Here is a 21788-nt window from a genome sequence, read left to right on the forward strand (position 1 = left end):
TATACTGCAGCAAATAAAAAATATACTGCAGCAACTAAAAAATATACTGCAGCAAATAAAAAAATAAAAACGCAAAGAAAAAAAGTACTGCAGCAATTAAAAAATGCAACGCAACGAAAAAAATACTGCAGCAAATAAAATATGCAACGCAAACAAAAAAAAAAAAAAAAGAAAACGCAAACAAAAAAAATTGGAACACAACGCCAAGGAAGACTGGGTAATAGTTCTTAGTTTCCTGCCAACACTCGTTCCATCCTTTGCTTGTTCACCTTTACGAAACCATGTTTTGCAGCGAACTTATGACAGTACCACGCTGCTCCTTAAAAAAATCGATAATAACTCTATTTTAATACCCTTGATGAAAGTAATCTTCTATAATCCTACGCAGATCGCTTTCGTCCATAGCCAAAAGCGAGTTCCAGTTCATGCTGTTTTGGCGGGAAACTAAGAACTATTACCCAGTCTTCCTTGGCGTTGCGTTCCAATTTTTTTGTTTGCGTTTTCTTTTTTTTTTTGTTTGCGTTGCATATTTTATTTGCTGCAGTATTTTTTGTTTGCGTTGCATTTTTTTATTTGCTGCGGTCCTTTTTTTTCTTTGCGTTCTGATTTTTTTATTTGCTGCAGTATATTTTTATTTGCTGCAGTATATTTTTTATTTGCTGCGGTATATTTTTTATTTGCTGCAGTATATTTTTTGTTTGCGTTGAGCCTTCTGGGCCACCGTAGTTTGGCCTTTCTGTCTCGGCTTAATCGAAGGGTCTATGGGTAGAGGGGTAGGGGATCAGTTGTCTATCCTTTTACCTGTGCTGGCCCACCAGTGGTGAGGCTCTTCAAGAAGGATATCGCGTGACCCCGTTACATCATCTTATGTCTGTGCCTTTCTTCAAAATGGCGGCTCTGAGAGCCTTTGCAGCGGTTTGGATATCTATCTTTTGGGTCACTGGCATAGACTGTAAACATGACCACCCTGTTCCAACTTATTTCGGCAAACTGCATCCTAATGGAACCATTGTCGATGCTCGAAACCCGGCAAATAAGCTTAGGTTCTCCCTTCCACCGAAACCGATTACGACTCAAGATGCTGGTGCTGTTTTGAAAGTGTCACCTTCATCAGAGATCGAAAACGGCGAGGAGGTGAACGTGATGTGGTCTGGAGTTACTCTTCCAAATAGTAAAGATGTCGTTGCTCTTTATTGCCCACCAGATACCGAACCCAATCATTATTTAGACTTCATCAACGTCAGCAGCATAGCTACTTACTCGAAAGGTTATGGAGAGTTTGGGGTTCGACTTTGGAATTTACGGAAGGAATGTATTTTCAGATACTACAGGATTGGTAATTACTCGATGCTTGAGGCAGAAAGCAACGTTGTTACTTTCGAAGGAGGAGCAGCGATACCATTACAGGGACACCTAGCACTCACAGGCAACCCCACAGAAATGAGAGTTATGTGGGTGTCTGGCCTAAGTAAGTTGTTGAAGTTGAAGTTGAAGTTGAAGTTCATTTATTTTTTTAAGCAGGTTGATTAATTGGCGGCTGTAATAGCTGATGTGGACCTGCTGTCCTAACCCACCCATCCCACCCCAGGGGAGGACATCCATCACACAGTAATCTCGTGTGTGGGAAGTTAACGTCTCCTGCCCCAACCCTGCAGGAGACGGGACCTCCATTTATTCGTCCCTATCCGAGAAGACTAGAATATCAAACCATTTCTTGATGTTATAGAAAGGTAGCAAATTCTTCTCAATTATTTTAAGACCTTGAGTGTTGGTCCGGCTGGGGCTCGAACCCTCGACCTCCCGCACTACAGTCCAGCGCTCTATCCATTGAGCTAACCGGGAGGCTTGCAAAGTTTTAAAACAGAGGAAGCATGTCCTGGCTACCATGTTTTTCATGACATGCATACATTAAATATACTACTTTTTCCTTGTGTTCAAAGCTAGCCAACGCCATTTGGTTGTCCCATCTCCACCTACTTCAGAGGTGGCAGAGCATTTGAATCGTGACGAGGAGGTTGTCTTTCACCAAGCCATGCACACGCCTCTACTCAAATTTTCCAATATGCCCATTACGTTGTGCATTGGCACAAGTAAACCTCTTTTCATTCTTTACAGTTTTGAGTATGTTCGTAATGGATGTTTGACTTTCACTTTTTCCAGCACAGTCTGAAATTTAGAAGCTTAGCATTTGATTGGGTTCCCATAGACAAAATTAAATAATGTCTGATCTCCTAGACATGCTGTCTAGTTTAATCGAGAATTGCTTTAGTTGATAAGCTTCTTGAGCACAATCCAGAGCTATTCAAAAAAAATTCTAAACAACATATTATTTTTGTCAAGTGCCATTCTGATGAAAGGATTCGTGAAAAGATCGCAAGATTAAATATTTTGCCAATTTTTATGCTGTGCTAGAAATATTTTCAGTACCAAAACGTGGGGGGCTGTGCCCTCCCAAATTTTTATTTAGGGGGTTATGACCCCTCCTGCTCCACCACCCATGCCCTTTTTTCCAGTCCTAATGCATGTTAAACTATGAGGCTCTTCTGGAATCATTATGGTTTATTCTAGTGAGATTCTCTGTGTCTTTTTACTAGCAAACTATTCAATAAACCTGATGAAATTAAAAGGGGTAAACTGGGAAGGGATCATCCTTGCTATTTGTATGAATTACTGACCAGGCTTGTTTGGTTAAGATGGATATTGGCCAAGTTCTTTAAAAACAAAAAGGAAAAGAAGCTAATCTCCAGCCAGCTTGAGCAAACAAACTTGATCAATAAAGAATTTATAGATGGGTCCATATTGCCCTCATGAGTAGCCACTCAGATTCACAGGATCTGCTTCACATTGCCCACCAGTACTGTCAACTTTATAATAAAATTGGATAAACCTTTAGACAACTCCAAGTAAGAATCCATCATGCAGCATGAAAATGGGTAAACACGGTCTTACTGATACAGTTTATACAGAATATGGTAAAAGCCAGTTATTATCTCAATTTAGATTTTCAAACAAAGTAAATCGATAATTGCTGAGCTTTACTTTTGGTAAATTTATTTTTCTTTCTCCTCTGATGATAGTTATATTGCTTTAATTTGTAGTGGAAACTTCTATTGTAAAATATGGGACTGACCCATCAGCCATGGTGATCATTGTGGGAAATGTTAGTAAAACCTACACTGCTGCTGACATGTGCAATTCACCTGCCAATGATGTCAATAACTTTGTTGATCCTGGCTATATTCACGATGTTCTGCTGAAAAATCTCACACCTGGAACCAGATATTACTACTCTTATGGTTCCATGAAGGTATCTTTTTCAGAACTGAATTATTTACTAAGCATGTACTTTTTTTCTTTTGTTTTGTTTTTTTTTCCAGGAAAATCAGTAAGCAGGCAGATAGTATAAATTACCATAAAAGGAGAAATTTTAGAGGGGGGTTATTAATTTAGCCCGACGTTCACTACCAGGATACAATAGGATATGATGTACCATAGTTATTCAAATATTGTTCTTATTTTACGTTAACTCTGTATAACGTAATCTAATGAGGCCAACATGATAGCATCAATCAATCAATCACCAAAATCAATTTTAAATGACAAACTAAAATTACAGTACTTGAATATATTTATTGTACTGACATGAGTGTTATTTTTAATTTTTGTTTTCTGAGGGGAAGGGGTGAGGGGGCCTAATAAATCTCTTCCTCTAAAGAGGGGGCTCATTAGAGGGGGGGGGGCTTAATAAAGGATTTACAGTAGTTGGAGAATTTGGTATACAGGTCAGAGAATTCTCAAATGTCTGATGTCCACATGACTTTCTGCTTTTTAGGTGAACTTATGGTTTTGCTAAGTGAAAATCATTTAAAGCTAAGCATTTATATGATTCCCAATAACTGTGCAAGTCTAATGAATCTTTCACTTACCTGGAAGTGTATTTTGGCTGGCGAAGTTTCATGACAGATTGATCTCTTGCAACATTGATAATATATCACTTGCTAAATCTCATTTTCTACCAGCAATTAGTTTTCTTTTGACTGAGAATACAATTTCCAAATTCTTTGCTTGTTGAACATTATATAGAAATGACACTTGTCCAAGTGACATGTAAAGATAAGCATGCCTAAACTTACTACAGCAGTTTCAACCTCACACCTGGAACCAGATATTACTACTCTTATGGTTCCATGAAGGTATCTTTTTCAGAACTGAATTATTTACTAAGCATGTACTCTTTTTGTTTTGTTTTGTTTTTTTTTCCAGGAAAATCAGTAAGCAGGCAGATAGTATAAATTACCATAAAAGGAGAAATTTTAGAGGGGGGTTATTAATTTAGCTCGATGTTCACTACCAGAATACAATAGGACATGATGTACCATAGTTATTCAGTACCATAGTTATTCATATTATTTAGTCTTCATGATTTTTAAATATTTGAATGTTTAATTTTAGATGATGAGTCCTATTCAGCATTTCAATACAGCCCCCCCTGTTGGCTCTGCAAGTAAGTTTACTGCCCTGGTTTATGGAGACATGGGGATATCCCCAATCCCACGGGCATACAAGACAGCAGATTATGCTACTGAGGAAGCTAATAATGGAACTGCAGCCTTTGTATTTCACAATGGTGATATTTCCTATGCTCGAGGATTTGTAAGTAGTGTAACAAATTATGTTGAATTTTCAGCTCATGTTTATTGTGGGTAGTGTTGGTTGACACTATTGGTCAATCTATCTATCGACATGTCAACCACTACAAACATTTATAACAACTTTATTTGCATACAGCTGGAAGATCAAAAGAGTATAAATGCAAATAGGGTGCCAGCAGGGAAGTACTTAATCTTCATATAAAGCTGACCCCCCCCCCCCCAGTAGAAATAAAAAATCTATATACATACTTAAAATATATACACTATGTTGGCATCGATAAAACTATAGCAATCTAAAATGTATATAATTATATAACCAAATAATTAATTTAAGCCTAGTATGAAACAGAATCCTTAATGAGCATGTTATATAGACGTCTCTCAAAGTTGCTAACACTGACTGCTTCAACGATGTCTTTCTGTAAAGAATTCCACTCATCAATGTACCTGTGCGGAAAGGAGTACTTAAGAGTATTTGTTTGTGCATAGGGTTTCCAAATTTTATATCTGTTGTTACATCTTGTGCGGCAAGAAGATAACTTTAAATAATCATCTAGACGTACAACACAAAAGCCCTTGATATACTTAAAAAGTTGTGTTAGACTTAAAAAACTTTGACGGGTTTTGAGATCCATCCATCTTAGTTTCGACAGCCTTTTGTCGTAAGTAGTGTCCTTGCTAAGAATCCACCTAGAGGCATTACGTTGAATCTGCTCTAGTTTATCTGACAAGTATTGTTGATGGTGATTCCAAGCAGGGCACGCATATTCAATTCTCGGATGAATCACAGATATATATACCCTATTTTTATAGCTTCAGAGCATCTGCCTAAGGTGCGTTTAAGTGAGCCCAAAACGCGATTTGCTTTTGCAGCAACTGACAGAACATGGGATTTCTTTAGCTGATAGTTTTATTGTATCATTTTCATAACTTTCGAAATCCTCATCTAGAATGAAGACAGAACAGCTTTACGGGCCCGGTAAAATAATGGACCCGAAGCCATGTTTTAAAATCAAAATTTTAAAGGATAAGAAAGCAAGTTCGGACACCCAAACCAGTCCTTTTTGTTTCTTTAGCTAATAGTTTTGTTTTATCTTTTTCAAAACGTTTTAAATCCACATCTTGAATGAAAATAGAACAGCTTTATGGGCCCGTTAAGTTACCGGGACTTTCGAGAAACGGGCCCCAGACCAGAGGTTCTCTCCGCTTGCTGCTTTGCAGCTCATTGGTCGGCGCTTCACGCCGAATTCTCATACTCCGGTAGAGAGAAGAGAACTCCTGGGACCAGGGTATTGTTGAACAGGAGTAGAAATAATGTCAATAGAATCAGAGTAGTATCAGTAGCGTATCATCAGCGAACATTTCACTTGAGCAAGATAAAGTTTGCCATATGTCATTTACGTGTAAAACAAAGAGAAGGGGCCCCAAAATAGAGCCCTGAGGCACACCTGAGATGACATTTCCCCAATCGGAGAATGCACCATCAGTGACAACTCTCTGCTTTCGACCATAAAGGAAATCACTCAACCAGAGGAGAATATTGCCTTTCATTGATACCAAAAAGTTGTAGCCTTGCCAAAAGAAGTTTTGGCAACCTTCGAGTCGTTATTCGGAGGACGATAGAAAACTCCAATAAAGTACGAGTACGAAGGAACAGGAAATTAACACTTCACACCATAGCAATTCACAATCCGTTTCCAGGTCCATACGCCGAAAACACCAAATATCACTTCTGGAAGCAAACAAAACTCCTCCGCCCCTTCCTCCGCGATCCTTACGGTGTACAGTAAAAGTCGCAGGCAAAATTTCGAGGTCGTTAACGGAGTCATTTAGCCATGTTTTAGTAATTGCTTTGACATCCAGCTTCCCAATAGCGACATGAGTTTGTAAATCCAACCGCTTGTTAACGATACTGCGAGCATTGAAGGTCGAGATTCTGAGATTTTTGCGTTTTCCGGTCGCTGCTCCGCCACAAAGAATCAGAGAGTTAGGTCCTGGATTTACTTGGCTGACACTGGGTCGACATATCGATCAAGTGTCGGTCAAGTATTGATTGAGTGTCAGTCAAGTATCGATCAAGTGCTGGTTGAGTATTACCAACACTCAGTTGATACTGGGCCAACCAAATGTCGGTCAAGTCTCTTTCAATATGTCGGTCGTTAATAGAGCTAAGTACATTGGTGAATCGTATAAAGCCACTAGCTGCCACTACTTGGCTGACACATCAACCGAGTGTTAGCTGATAGTGCTGACCGATGGTATCGACTGACTCTACCTACTGTAAACATGATCTGGATTTTCTTGAAGTTTTGTTGTAATTTTTTTTGGCTAGAATTCTCCAACTTTTAGTTGTACATCAAGACACTGATCATGAGTTTACCATGCCTTTAAAAAAAAAAAAAAAAACAGAGAAGTGCAATCTGAGGATACCTAAACATGATCCTCCTTACTTAAATGGCATTATTTCTATGAATTTCTTCATGCTGCTATGTGGTTTCTAAAACGGCTCTTTCTTTCTACTACATGAAATACGAAAGAATGAAGAATTTATCCCAGTTATTTTCTAGTTTCTGTGAGATTGTTCCCCACTCAAAATAAACATTTTTTATTCATTACAGGCCTATATTTGGGAACAGTGGCATGCAATTATTGAGCCCTATGCCACCATACTGCCATATATGGTGGGTGTAGGGAACCATGAGCAGGATCACTTGAAGGGAGGATCCAAGGACCCAAGTGGGGCCCCTGGAGAAGGCTTTCATCCTTGGTGGGTAGAAGGGTATGCATATGGCACTGATTCAGGTGGTGAATGTGGGGTTCCAATGTACTACCGTTTCCACATGCCTGATAATGGAAATGCAGTGTGGTGGTAAGTCCAGATGTGGCAAAATTACTTCCTCTCCCACAAACTCAAAGTTCTCTTTGTTTCTCTTCAGACAAGTTTCTGCGTAACTCTTCACCGAACATAGAAAGGAGTATTGTCATGTTTGTTGATTAATCCAGACTTTCAAGTTAGGGTCATGAAAAGGATTTTGAAGTATTGAGACTCTTGCTATGAAGTGATCTTTTTCAATAATGCAATAAAGAAAAAAAGAAGTGACGACTTACAGTATATTCCTTTTTTTATTTTGAAAACCACATTTTTATAAAAGTTATCTCAATAAAGATGATTATTTTGGTATTTACCAACTATCTGCATGTTTGCAAGTAATGCCTGTAATGGAAAGTCACAGAAGACATTTAGTCTTAATACTATTTGCAATATTCAGGTTTTCTTTTCAGCAATGTTAATTTTTTTCTTTTGACAGGTACAGCTTTGATTATGGCAGCATCCATTTCATGATGATGAGCACAGAGCATAACTTTACACAAGGATCTCGTCAGTATGAATGGATGGAACAAGACTTGAAGAATGTCAATCGCTCTCTTACCCCTTGGGTAGTGATCGCAGGCCACAGAGCAATGTACACAAGTCAGAAAGAGGAGTGTGAGTGGGACAAATTGAATTAAGTATCAAGTCCAATAACAGCTAATAGGGACATCCTTTCCATTGTCTGAATTATTAGAGTTACTGGACTAGCATTCCATTCCTTGGGATATCAGTCTATTGTAGGTGTCCTCATCCCCACCCCAAGCATTTTGTCCACTAAAATTCACTGACATTGTCCTGATATTTTATTTATACTGCTGTTGGAGAGAGAAAGCCATGGTGCAAATAACTACCCTTGGCAAAGAACCCAACACAGTCATGACCTTCCTGAATCCATCCGTTTGACACAGGCACTTACACTTCTACATTCGCCATGCTGGCAAAATCAAGCTCGAATCAAACCCAAGATGCCTAGTGCACCTAGCATGCATGACGCAATAACAAATCTCTAACAGTCACCACATCTCACACACAGGAGGAAACCTTACCACTTTACCTGAGATACTCATTTTAAAAGGACCATTTTGCTCCTCCAGTTTTATCTCGTTGACAACTGAGGAGGCCAGTTTTTTTTTTCTGTGACTGTCATCACGTTGTTGACAATTTCGGCTCAAGAGTAGGTTCAGATTGAAGAATACTTAAGAGTAATTATCATTTCAACCACAGTTTTCAAGAGGTTCTCTTAACAAATACAGTAGGCCGCATTTGCGCACAGGCCGCACCATGTTCATTATCATTTGGAAAATCTTACCTCCTGTTTTACACTTTTTCTTCGTCTTTCTTTTGCAGGGGATTACATCGTCTCCTTGGGCATGCAGCACGCATTTGATTCCCTATTGTATAAGTACAAAGTTGATCTGGCGTTCTGGGCTCATTACCACAGCTATGAGCGCACTTGTCCTGTATACCAGCGTCAATGTACACCAGGAGCACCTGTTCACATCGTCGTAGGGACGGCAGGGAAGGAGTTGGATTTAGAGGAGTATTTTCCTGTGAGCTGGTCCTTGTATCACGAAAATGACTATGGATACGGCCGGCTGACTCAGGCAAATCGGTCTGCGCTGCTCTGGGAATGGGTTGAGAATACAAGCGGAAAGGTCAAAGATCACGTGTGGCTGACGAAGTGATGATCGCCTCATTTTGTGCCCCCCTCTATTCCTCGTTTGCTTTAAAATAGAAACTTGTGAATAGGGCAGTCTTGCACCGTGTTTCTGAAACTAATCTTTTATTGCATCACATGGGAAAATTTTGTACTCTAGTAGCACTGAAGAGAGTTTTATTTGGTTAAAGCTGTCTTTTGTGAATTGATTCATTAGAAAACTGACGGGATTTGTCCTGACAACTTCTAACAGCGGATAATCCATTTTAAGACAGACGGCCAGATTTCGAGCATAAGTTGATTAATTATCCCGTAGACTAAATTGGGTTACTCGATGCAGTGTCCAGAATACACTGAAGTGGGTTATCAGAGACATTAATCAGTTAACGACAAAGTAAACGAGAAGTTCTTCCCCTGATGGCACTAGCCAGTTTAGATGAAGAGGACTGAACACGAAAAATAACACTTTTTACCAATATTTAGCTCTATCTCGTAGAACTGAATAGGTTTTTAACCCTCTGATATGTGATGCAGATGAGTGAATGTTGTTGAAATCTTCCTATTGATTGTCTCAGTTAAGGTTATCTTACGGCTTTGTTGGGCGAGTTGGTACCCTTAATAGGTACCCGTGCTCTCCGCCCTTGTTGCACGCACCTAGCGCCTCCTCCCCGCAACCAGGAGCTCAATTCAAGGTAGCTAGTTACAGTTCCCACGTGAAAGGATCAAGCAATTGTCATGCTTTACTCTGGAGGCACAAAACGTGCTTACGCTAGATTAAGTTTGTCTTTTTTAAAACGAAATGTGCGAATAACGAAAAATCAATTTAGAAGGACGATCTTGATTAATTTCTCGTATTCTAGAGATTGTTTTCCTAGAATTCCTAGACTTTGGGATCGGGATCAACAGGATTTTTCACAGAATCAAGACTTTAGACGAAACGACTCTTGGACAAAAGACCGGATACGAACAAGAAGGGGGTAAAAGGGGTGAGGGGGCCTGGCCACGTTTTACAGCAATAATAATAAATAATACATCACGAAAAATCAGATGGAAACCTTTAAGGTTCGCCTATCGCGAAAAATAAAAAATCTCAGTTCACGGGGTTTTAAATTTGTATTTCTACTGGTTTTGAAAAGTAAAAAGATTTGACCCCATATCACGCAATAATAGTCGTTCCCTATCAGGTTTTTCGATGTCATGTCGCGAATTTGACATATGTGGTACCTACACCATCATTGTGGACAAAAGTCTCATACTGGACAATTATAAAGGAGGATGAAGTTGAAACATTAGATAATACTAGTACCTGAATAATACTAGTTTTTAACGCATAAAGGTATTTTTTAGCCGGATCGTGTACCAGGCAATACTGATGACGTATCCTCATTTTTTTATGAGAATGGAGAATAAAGTTATTTATTAAGATTTCTAGAGTTCATTATATTTTTAAGATGCTCGCTGTGTCTAATTTTATGCGGGTTCTTAATAACTCTGATATTATTTGATCATTTCATATCTAAAAGAATGAATAATAGCGTCACTGCAGCTCGAGACGATCTCTTTACTTCGTCGGAAGAGTAAAAGAGCAAGGTAGGTCTCGTGTAGGCATCATCAAAATCTATCCTGAAATTTCCATATTTTTCCTGTAAAAAACCCTCTCAAACCTTATAATGTCCCAAAAACCCGAGTTAGCTCTTTTTGAACTTGTGCCTTTCATCTACCAAGCCCTCCTGCACAGACGTCGTTAGGTGTTTGGCTCGTCACGCAATCATTCCTCCCTAGCGCTTACTGGGGAGGAATGATTGCGTGACGTGACGACTCTAACACCAAACAACGTCTGTGTCACAGGATGCTACTCACTGACCAAAGTAATGTAAATTTGGGAATTAGAAAATGGAAGTATTGCTTTAAGGTTAGATTACAGTCACTTAATTGTAGACAATAGGCATGAAAACAGATTGGAAATTGTACTTTTGCCCGATTTCTAAACAGTGGCAAAGAAATAAAATAGTCAGTTCTCCTTAATATCATCTAAAAATCCGTAAAAATCCTTCATGCATCTTGATTTTCCTGAGATTTCCCAAAATCTAGTGATATCCTGGCCTGCGTAGCGGCTCTAGAGGGAGGGGGAAAGGGGTGGGGAGCCGAGCGGAAAGAGTCTCTCTCCGCTCGACTCCCCACCCCCCTCCCCCCTCCCTCTAGGGTCGCTACGCAGGCTAGTGATATCCTGAAAACACTTGATTGAGGAAGCCACCAAGGGGTGGAGGGGGTGTTGCGGTTTTTCCTCTCACTTGTGTCTGTACAGCTCCCCATGCATTCCGTAACATCACATGACTTCAAAATGGCGGCTGTGAGAGCTTTTGCAGCGGTTTGGATATCTATCTTTTGGGTCACTGGCATAAACTGTAAACACGACCATCCAGTTCCAACTTATTTCGGCAAACTGCATCCTAATGGAACTATTGTTGATGCTCGAAACCCGGCAAATAAGCTTAGGTTCTCCTTTCCACCGAAATCGATTACAACTCAAGATTCTACTGCTGATTTGAAAGTGTCACCTTCATCAGAGATCAAAAACGGCGAGGAGGTGAACGTGATGTGGTCTGGAGTTACATCTCCGAATAAAGAAGATGTTGTTGTTCTTTACTGTCCACCAGATGCCGAACCCGAACGTTATTTAGACTATGTCAATGTTAGCACTATAGCTACTTACCCTAAAGGTTATGGCGAGTTTAGGGTTCGACTTTGGAATGTAAGGAAGGATTGTGTATTCAGATACTTCCGGATTGGTAACTACTCATTGCTTGCAGTAGAAAGCAATCTTGTGACTTTCAAAGGAGGAGCAGAGATGCCATTGCAAGGCCACCTTGCACTCACAGGCAACCCTACAGAAATGAGAGTTATGTGGGTGTCTGGCTCTAGTAAGTTATGTAATCTTTGCAGCCAGTTACTTACGCAAGAAAAGACCCAAAATGACCTAAAATAACCTAGACAGATGTCTTGACCCTAAATGATTGATAATAACCTACACCGATAACTAAAATGATGTAGAATGACCTTTTAAACTCTAAACATTGTTATCAGTTCTTATTTACACAGTTGATATAAAGAATGATAATTTTCAGTTATCTTAAGTCCAATTATGATTTTCAATCAAACCAAATCAATGGTTAGATAATATATATATTTCCTTTCTCCTCTTATGATAATTTCATTGCTTTGATTTGTAGCAGAATTATCCATTGTAAAATATGGGACTGACCCATCAGCCATGGTGATCATGGTGGGAAATGTTAGTAAAACCTACACTGCTGCTGACATGTGCAATGCACCTGCCAATGATGTCAATATCTTTGTTGATCCTGGCTTTATTCATGATGTTCTACTGACAGACCTCACACCAGGAACCAGATATTACTACTCTTATGGTTCAATGAAGGTATCTTTATCAGAACTGAATTATTTCATATACACATGGTCTATCCAGGGTTTTTCTTAGAAAATTGAGAAGCAGGCAGATTGTGTAAAATACTGTAAGAGGAGAATACTTTCTACTTTTGAATAAAAGGGGCATCAAAATGTCCTACAACCATTTAAAGATCAAAACTCAGCTGATACCGTAAGAAGGCAACTACAAGACTTGAGCAATAGAATTGGAAAAACCATATGGCTGGTATTCACAAATAGAAATATTGAGGAGGATGGCAAGATGCGTGAAAATGCTCCCGCTAATCAACTAGCAAAGCATTGTGTATTCATTCAAATGTGGCTTGTGCAATGCAAGCTATGTTGCCTACACTCAATGGCACCCATTTGTTGCCTAACATCAGAGCTCAGCCAGAATTAGAAACCACATCAAGAGGGAAAACAATATGGAATCTCAAAGACCCTTTTACCAACTTAAAGAAGTGTTGGAGTAAACTTGACTGCCTGATATATGAAATGCTATACATCAGAGATCCTAAGCCAGTACTTAGACTCAATCAGAGTGAAACTGTTTGTTTAATTAACATAGTTTTCTAATAGTCACATGTTTTCTTGTCAAATGTCACATATTTTTCCCCCTTATAAATGCACATAATTGTAGATCCTTCTATGATGCAAAAACTAAGATACACAATGACTTGGCAATGACATCCAGTGATGTCAAAATGTCAGATATTTCTTTTGCTAATTTTTCTGTTGATAATCTTGCCTCAAGCCTTACTTATTTGGTTATTAAAATTTAAAAGGAGAATTGGGTATACAAGTCAGAGAATTCTCTGATGTCTGATGCCCTTTGAACTTCCTGCTTATTAGGTGAACTTATGGTTTTGTTAAGTGAAAATCAGTTGCAGCTAAGCATTTTTGACTCCTAACAACTATACAAGTCTAGTGAATCTTTCTCCTATGTGGAAGTGTATTTTAGCTGGTGAAGTATCAAAACAGTTTGATGGCTTCCAATACTGATACTTGATCACCTAGCACAAATGACTTTTACCAGTAATTAGTTTTTCATTTTACCAACAATAAACTTTCGTATTCTTTGCCTGTTGACATTATATAATTTGTGGCCTTTGAGCTGTTTTTGTAGACTTTTGGCTGACACCTTGGATATGATGCATTTGGGAATTGAAATCACCTTGGATATGATGCTGTTGGTTTATGGATCTAGAATTAACATGTGTCCAGGTGACAGGCAAAGATAAGCATGCCTAAAGTTGGGACTGGCCAATTACAGTACTTTCAACCATCCTCATTAAGTACCAATATTCATGATCTTAAAATACTTGAAAATTTAATTTTAAAATAACACTTGTCCAAGTGACATGTATTTAATTATTTGAATGTTTAATTTTAGATGATGAGTCCTATTCAGCACTTCAATACGGCCCCCCCTGTTGGCTCTGCAAGTAAGTTTACTGCCCTGGTTTATGGAGACATGGGGATATCCCCAATCCCACGGGCATACAAGACAGCAGATTATGCTACTGAGGAAGCTAATAATGGAACTGCAGCCTTTGTAATTCACAATGGTGATATATCTTATGCTCGAGGATATGTAAGTAGTAAAATAAATTCTGTTGATTTTTCTTCGGTTTTCAGAAGACAATGTACATTCCTTGTTATCGTGCTTGTGAGTCCATCCCTGGACGTTCCCATTATTTGTAGTGGCCTTACATATGGAAACATTGCCACAGGAACTTGTTTAGGAAAATGGCTGAAAGAAAATTTCCAAGTTTTTGTTATGACCCAAAACTCACTCCTTACATTCATCACTCAATCAGTCCTTCTTTCCACTTCTTCTTTTCACTCATGTTAACTTTTGGTCAAGTCCTTCAGTGCATGAAGCTTTCACATATTCAGTTCAAAATTGGTCAAAATTTTAATGCTCTGTGAGAAATAATGTGTATTAAACCAACAGCTAAGCTCTGAGGCCAGAAAATTTTACTGATGGTGAAAAAATTGATTGAAAGACTGCATACATAAGGTCTCAACCAAGGTTTCACCAAATCTTCCACACATAAGGCACTTGGATAAATAAGCTTTCAAGGGTGACATGCCATCTGATGAAAATGTATCCGCACCAATGAAAATGTATCAGTGCTTATGAAAATGTATCTGCGCTGATGAAAATGTATATTGATATTAGCGCAATATAAGTTAATATTTAACAATTATACCACAAGTATGCATTGGATATGAGATGATAGATAGCCAACGAGGCGCATAGCGCCGAGTTGGCTATAATCATCTCATATCCAACAAGCGCGACTGGAATAATCGTTTTATTAAAAACGCCTCCAAGAAATTATTATTTTGTAAGAGGAAACCGGATTTTTAAGCTCCCTTTTGATTTTAAGCTGACGCGTGCGCTTACCATATTTGTAGATTATGGTATATTGGCTCATATACCATAATGGCTAAGCCAATAAAAAGTCTTGAATTGCATTATCCAATGATCCAGTTTTTAATAAAAATTAATATTCTTATCTCACTTTTCAGTATTTGTAGGCCTTGCTTTAAAACCTTGTTGATGCGGAATTTGACAAATCAATCTCCAAAAAATCCAATATTGATTAAAACCCAGTGCAAAAACAGAGCATCATAGACTTGTGTACCCATTCAGTAGCTATTCAGTACCTATTTCCTTCATGGTGCAGCTTTTATTGTTTTCATACCTTACACAACAGTTCTTTAAAGAGTGAACATGAATAAAAACTTTTCACAGGTTTGTTCTAGTTCTTGTGAGATTCTTTCCCCATAAATTGGACATTTTGTATTCATTGCAGGCCTACATTTGGGAACAGTGGCATGCAATCATTGAGCCATATGCCACCATAATACCATATATGGTGGGTATTGGGAATCATGAGCAGGATCACGTGAAGGGAGGATCCAAGGACCCCAGTGGGGCCCCAGGAGAAGGCTTTCATCCTTGGTGGTCAGGGGGGTGGGGTCATGATTCATTTGGTGAATGTGGGGTTCCAATGTTCTACCGTTTCCACATGCCTGATAATGGAAATGCAGTGTGGTGGTAAGTCCAGATATAGCACGTGTATTACCTCTCCCACAAACTGTTATTATTTCCCCTCACTAAGTTTCTCTGTATCTCTTCACTGAACATAGAACTCTTGCCATGAAGGGATCTTTTTCAGCATTGCAAAGCAGAAAAAAAATGACAACTCACAAGATGATATTTGTATAGGTAATAACATGATTTTGAATGCAATTTGGTGTTAATAAGCAAAACAAAATTGCATGAGCCGGTAGAGCAAGTGCAATTTGTAGTCTTTGCAAAAATTTATATGTGCTTATTTACACCAAATTGCACTCAAAATGATGTTATTACTTATGCATGTATGCAAGTAATGTAATGACTGTAATGGACATCCACAGAAGCCTTTATACTATTTGCCACTTTCATGTTGTCTTTTTAGTCTTCTCTCATCAGAAATTATTTTTACATCAAGAAAGGATATCCTATTGGAGGATTGATGTACATTGCACCTCTTTGAAAAGGTTAATTTTTTTTTCTCTTTTTGACAGGTACAGCTTTGATTATGGCAGTATCCACTTCACGATGATGAGCACAGAGCATAACTTCACACAAGGATCTCGTCAGTATGAATGGATAGAACAAGACTTGAAGAGTGTCAACCGCTCTCTCACCCCTTGGTTAGTAATCGCAGGCCACAGAGCAATGTACACAAGTCAGAAAGTGGAGGGTAAGTGGGACAAATCGAATAGAACCAAATATCAAGTCCGATAACGAGCCAAGAAGCACATTCTATCCAATTACTGAATTACTAATTTTACCACAGTTGGCAGTAATGTTGCAATCTGATTGGCCAATTTGCTGTTGTCGATAAGAGTACCGTATTTCTTCACCTATAAGCCGATCTCGGCTATAAGCCGAGACCCTGACTTTCAGGGTCTTTACGCTACACTCAAGCTGCCCAAAAAAAAAGGTAAAACCATCGGCTATAAGCCGAGAGCGAAATTATTGATTGTAACTGGCCATTTGAGCAAGCGAACCTCACGGAAAACATAAGAAATTGACTCACTAAACACAAAACCTAATGAATTACAATAAACACAAAAGAAAAAAAGCGAACCAATCAAGAGATATGAATATCAATTGATCCAACGAACTGTATAAATACTACCACGCGACAACAGATTAACCACAACAACAATAATAATCTCAGTTAAACGTTTCAAAGTATCAATCTATCGAGTATACCTTTCGTCGCTGTCACTTTTTATCATCATGCCTAAAGCACGCCGTTCCTCGTATAGTATGGCTTTCAAGATAAAAGTTATCGCGGAAGCTGAAGCGGTAGAAAACAACTCGGAAATCGCTCGAGAATATGGACTAAGCGAGTCCATGGTACGACGCTGGAGAAGAGACCAGGCGACTATTCTTTCCGGAGAGCTGAAGATGTCTGCAAAACGTGCGACGATGGGCCGTTTCACTCCGAAATATCCCGAACTAGACCAGCAAGTGATGGAGTGGTTTTCACAGCAAAGAGAACAAGGTTGGTATTTACTTTTCTGTCTAAAATTTTAAGAGTTTTTGAAGAGTTGAATGATATCGTCTTTCAGTGCGTGGGAAACAGAGACTTTGATTGGTCAGAAATATGTTGTTGTCATGACAATTTCATAACATGTCACGAAAAGAGTGCTGCAGTCACGAATCTACGGTTATCTCGCAGCAAAATAAGATTGTTATTTTATTTTTCGTAGGTATTGCGGTGAGTGGATTGATCCTTCGCCTTAAAGCTAAAGAGCTCTCCGATGATCCTGCTTTCAAAGCTTCCCGTGGATGGTACGAGAAATGGAAACGACGCCACTCGGTCAGCATGCGAACCAAAACAACTCTGGCCCAGCGATTGCCCGCCGATCTCGAAGAGAACATTGTGTGCTTTCATCGCTTCGTCATTGCAGCAAGAAGACGCGCCGACTACCCTTTATCCCGCATCTACAACATGGATGAGACACCCATGCGTTTTGAGCTGCCATCGAACCGAACACTGGAATTCAGTGGAAGCCGAACAGTGCCAGTAAAATCTTGCGGAGCGGAAAAGCGGAGCTTCACCGTCGTTCTTGCTGTTGCTGCCGATGGAGCAAAGGTGCCACCGAAAGTCATCTTCAAAGGCGTCCGTACACCGAGAGATCTGGTTGTGCCGCATCCTCTTCGTGTTTCCTTCCATAAGAAAGGGTGGATGGATGAACAGGGCATCCGAGAATGGATTCGACAGAGTTTGCCCCGTGCCGAGCGTTCCCTTTTGGTGTGGGACTCATTCCGAGCTCACTTGACCGATTCCGTGAAAGATGACCTGAAGCAGCGAAACATTGACGTCGCAGTTATCCCTGGTGGCCTAACCCCGGTTGTACAGCCCTTGGATAAGTGCCTAAACAAGCCATTTAAAGATAATGTGCGCCGAAAGTACTTGGCGTGGATGACATCTGGGCCATTTGAGTTTACCCCAGCTGGGAAGAAGAAGGCGCCAAGCAGAAATCTTGTCCTCAGGTGGATCAAGGAAGCATGGGCAGAGATACCCGAAGAGATGGTTGTCAAATCCTTCAAGACCTGCGGTATTTCCAATGCCTTGGACGGAACAGAGGACGACGTGGTCTACTCTGAGGAAACCCCAGAAGTAGATGATGAATACATAGAAGAGAACGAGTTCGACACAGACAGCGAAAACGAAACGGATGGCGAGTAAACCATTGGGTTGAAAGCCCTTGCACGTATCCGTCAAACGGCTCCTTTAGGAGCCACCAATTTCATAAAAGTGAATAACCAATATTCAGAAGTTATTTTTGTTGTGTTTTATTACTTCTGCTTCATTGCTAACTTGACTACAAGCCGGGGGGGTAAAGTTATTCAGCAACTGTATATTTTTAAAATGTAAAACCCTCGGCTATAAGCCGAACCCCGTTCTCCGTGAAAAATCTCCCAAAATTTTGGGTCGAAAACTGAAAAAATCGCTCGGCTTATAGGTGAAGAAATACGGTATACTGCTTGAGTTAAAATGTCAAGAGAGAGAGGCCATGAATGAACTCAACACAGTTACATGGCCAGTGGAAAAACCGCTCTGGGTATAGAGAGAGTGACGGTGATAATAAATTTTCATGGCAAAGAACTCTACACAGCCAGTTACTTTAACTAAATCCACACCTTTCATCCTGGAGTCCAGGGCACTAATTAAAAGGCCACCTCATCTCACACACTGGAGGAAACCTTAATAATTTACTCGAGATATTCATTTTCAAGAGTAGGTTCAGAGTGAAGAATAATACAATTTTTTTTCCAACCACAGTTTTCATTGGCTAATAAACAGAGGTTCCTATTAGGCATATTACCAAATATGTCTTGTTTGCAAATGGCAATTAATGTGATCATTATTTTTATCCTCATTATCATTATGTTTATTATCGTTAAAAAATTATAGCCCATGTTTAACACTTTGCCTGTTTTACTTTTGCAGTGGATTACATTGTATCCCTGGGCTTGCAACTAGCACTAGATTCCCTATTGTATAAGTACAAAGTTGATCTGGCTTTCTGGGCTCATTATCACAGCTATGAGCGCACGTGTCCTGTATACCAGCATCAATGTACACCAGGAGCACCTGTGCACATCGTCGTAGGGACGGCAGGGAAGGAGTTGGATACAGAAGATTATTTTCCTGTGAGCTGGTCCTTGTATCACGAAAATGACTATGGATACGGCCGGCTGACTCAGGCAAATCGGTCTGCACTGCTCTGGGAATGGGTTGAGAATACAAGCGGAAAGGTCAAAGATCACGTTTGGTTGACAAAGTGATAATCATTTTCATTGTGAGCCAACCCTAGTTCGGTTTAAAAAGAACAATAATGTGTGAACAGAGCAGACTTAAAGCTGTATTGTTAAAACTGATTTACCATTATATCTCAGTAGAAAAATTTGCACTTTAGTAGCACTGTATAGACTTTAATTTGGTCAATACTGTCTTTTGGGATTGATTTATAATGGTAGTTAAACTGAGTGGAATGCAATCTGGTGTGAAAATCATACGTGTTTTTAAAATCCAACCAGCGCGCAGCGCGTATTTGAATTGAAATCATAAGTACGAATTTAGATCAAAATTGCACTCCACCCAGTTCAATTAACACTTAATTACATCCCTTTTGAAATCGCAAAACTCATTCGCTCAAGCACAGGATTTTTTAGTGTGTACAAATAGTTTATTGATTCAGTACTGAGCTGGTTGGTTTGAAGCTGCAAAAGTTCTCTTTCCTTTTTCCTCTATTATTATTGGTTTCTTTGAAAAGGCCTTGAAATCTGATCGGTTGTATTACAGTAAAGGTTTCTCACTGGCTGGGAAAAGATGTGATTTCAAACAAAAAATGCTGGGATTCCTGAATAAATCGTACCAATGAGAGCCAATAAGATTGCAAGGATCACCAGTGATTTCAAAATGGATGTAATAAAAGAGAGAACTAACAGGATTTCTCCTAAATTAACAACTGACAATCTGTTTTAAGACAGACAACCAGATTTTGAGCATAAGTAGATTAATCATGCCGATTAATTCTGCCGATTGAGTTAACCTATGCAATATCCAGAACACACCGAGGTGGGTTTTCAGAGACATGTGAGTTACCAATATTAAAGCGAGAGGTTCTTCCTCTGACGGCCCCAATTAGTTTAGTTGAATTGAGAAGGACACTAAGCCTCTAATGTGTGACGCAGAAATTGCTTTTCTGAAACATAATACTAGAACGTAACAATGTATTAACTTTTCTGTCCAAGACGGCCCAAACCAACACCTTACTCCTCGTGAAATTTTAAAATGATTTCCCAGTTTATCAACTTCGCTCGTTCCTCTGTGAAATTGATCCGGCCTTACCTTATAGCTTCCGGTAAGGCAAGAAACTTCCTAAATGAATCCGCAATAGTTAGACAACACGCCGTGGAAAATAAACAAGTTTCACAAAAACCCATCGATTAAGATAAACCCGTCGCTATCCTCCTTTTAAGGGTTAGCGGCAAATCAGAAATCCTTTTATTCGGATCGCGTAATCTGCGATGGGCCAGGCAATTGAGTTTCAGTAATGATACAATCGAAATTTATCACATTTTACGTCGAAAAGTCGTCGATCTTACTGCATTCTGGGGTAACTGTGATTGCATTTTGCATGGTAACAGATTTCTGTATACAAGCCCATGTAAATTAGCGACCAAGTGTTAGAAACCAGGGAAGGGGGCGGTGGAGGTGACAATTTATTGTCAGCCCGGATTAGCTTTTGGGTCAGCAACTACATAAATGAAAATTGAGGACATTTCAACCCCTCTACACACTCGTGACCGATAAAATCCTGCAAAAAGACCCGCACTATTTTTTTTTTTTATTGTAGTAGGTCACCAAAGTAATCAATAAGTTCTTTTTCAGTGTTTGTGTTCGGTGAGAAGACTAGAAAAGTAACCCTGTACAACACACTATTCGTAGCACCTCCCCCATCCACGGTCACCCAGTTTTAGGCAAATCACACAATCACATCCACGTCACACAATTTCAGACACATCACGCAACCTTTTCAGGCAGAGACCTGTTAAGCTCCGTTTGGTAACAACAATGATATAAAAGCTCCGGTGCTGCAACAACCTGAAATAATAACATGGCAGCTTGGTGGGCTCGTCTGTTGGCGTATTTCCTTCTTGGCCTGTTTTCAACGACAGAACTAAAGAAAAACCACGGGGCACCCACTTATTTCAAACGCATCAATCCAGATGGCTCACTGGTAGACGCCGGCAATCTCAAAACTCGTGTAGAATTTGCGAATCCAATTCGAAGAGATTTTTCTACCGTTGCTATTCTGGAGGTCAATCCGTCTTTGGTGGAAAATGGTGCCATTGTGAACGTTTCTTGGAATGGAATACAGCAGCCAAACAGTTCGGATATTATTGCGTTTTACTGCCCTGAAGAGGATCATCCTGCTCGTTCTTTGGACTTGTTTTACGTGACAGACTCACCAAGTTATGTCTCTGGCTATGGCTGGAGACAGGCAGGTCACTGTATTTAACATGAGAACCAGCTGTGAATTCAGTTATTATCAGGAAAGAAGCATCCACGTA

At 39.5% G+C, this 21788-nt stretch overlaps 2 protein-coding genes and 1 pseudogene across 4 annotated transcripts in view; all 3 read left to right on the forward strand.

The window, feature by feature from the left end:
- The first annotated feature begins 847 nt into the window (after positions 1-847).
- On the forward strand, positions 848-10606 carry LOC111331204 (uncharacterized). Its single transcript, XM_088746704.1, has 6 exons — positions 848-1468; positions 3099-3307; positions 4453-4653; positions 7271-7521; positions 7961-8139; positions 8872-10606. Exons 1-6 carry the CDS (start codon positions 868-870, stop codon positions 9207-9209), a joined length of 1779 nt encoding a protein of 592 aa, XP_088602830.1. The 5' UTR covers positions 848-867; the 3' UTR covers positions 9210-10606.
- Positions 10607-11380: 774 nt separating this feature from the next.
- On the forward strand, positions 11381-20156 carry LOC111331203 (uncharacterized). 2 transcript variants are annotated; one of them, XM_022936266.2, is made up of 6 exons: positions 11381-12102; positions 12415-12620; positions 14022-14222; positions 15454-15698; positions 16211-16389; positions 19159-20156. In XM_022936266.2, the coding sequence occupies exons 1-6, from the start codon at positions 11493-11495 to the stop codon at positions 19494-19496; spliced, it is 1779 nt and encodes a 592-aa protein (XP_022792001.1). In that variant the 5' UTR covers positions 11381-11492; the 3' UTR covers positions 19497-20156. The 2 variants fall into 2 exon arrangements, with proteins under 2 accessions (XP_022792001.1, XP_022792000.1); XM_022936265.2 differs by having other exon boundaries at positions 11382-12102; positions 12412-12620.
- Positions 20157-20748: 592 nt separating this feature from the next.
- LOC111331178 (uncharacterized) overlaps positions 20749-21788 on the forward strand; it is a 7850-nt pseudogene continuing 6810 nt past the window's right edge. Inside the window, exon 1 of the transcript XR_015995924.1 lies at positions 20749-21788. This exon is cut by the window's right edge and continues 112 nt beyond it. The product of XR_015995924.1 is annotated as an uncharacterized LOC111331178 (transcript).

The sequence above is a fragment of the Stylophora pistillata genome, chromosome 1, assembly GCF_964205215.1.
Source record: "Stylophora pistillata chromosome 1, jaStyPist1.2, whole genome shotgun sequence".
Taxonomy (NCBI): Eukaryota; Metazoa; Cnidaria; class Anthozoa; order Scleractinia; family Pocilloporidae; genus Stylophora; species Stylophora pistillata.

What these genes read in the sequence shown, in the direction of transcription:
- LOC111331204 (XM_088746704.1), top strand. Translation starts at nt 868, where the DNA reads ATGTCTGTGCCTTTCTTCAAAATGGCGGCTCTGAGAGCCTTTGCAGCG. An exon ending in TTTCCTATGCTCGAGGATTT is followed by an intron (nt 4,654 to 7,270) that starts GTAAGTAGTGTA and finishes TATTCATTACAG; the next exon opens with GCCTATATTTGGGAACAGTG. An exon ending in AATGGAAATGCAGTGTGGTG is followed by an intron (nt 7,522 to 7,960) that starts GTAAGTCCAGAT and finishes TTCTTTTGACAG; the next exon opens with GTACAGCTTTGATTATGGCA.
- LOC111331203 (XM_022936265.2), top strand. Translation starts at nt 11,493, where the DNA reads ATGCATTCCGTAACATCACATGACTTCAAAATGGCGGCTGTGAGAGCT. An exon ending in TATGTGGGTGTCTGGCTCTA is followed by an intron (nt 12,103 to 12,411) that starts GTAAGTTATGTA and finishes TTTGATTTGTAG; the next exon opens with CAGAATTATCCATTGTAAAA. An exon ending in CACAAGTCAGAAAGTGGAGG is followed by an intron (nt 16,390 to 19,158) that starts GTAAGTGGGACA and finishes TTACTTTTGCAG; the next exon opens with TGGATTACATTGTATCCCTG.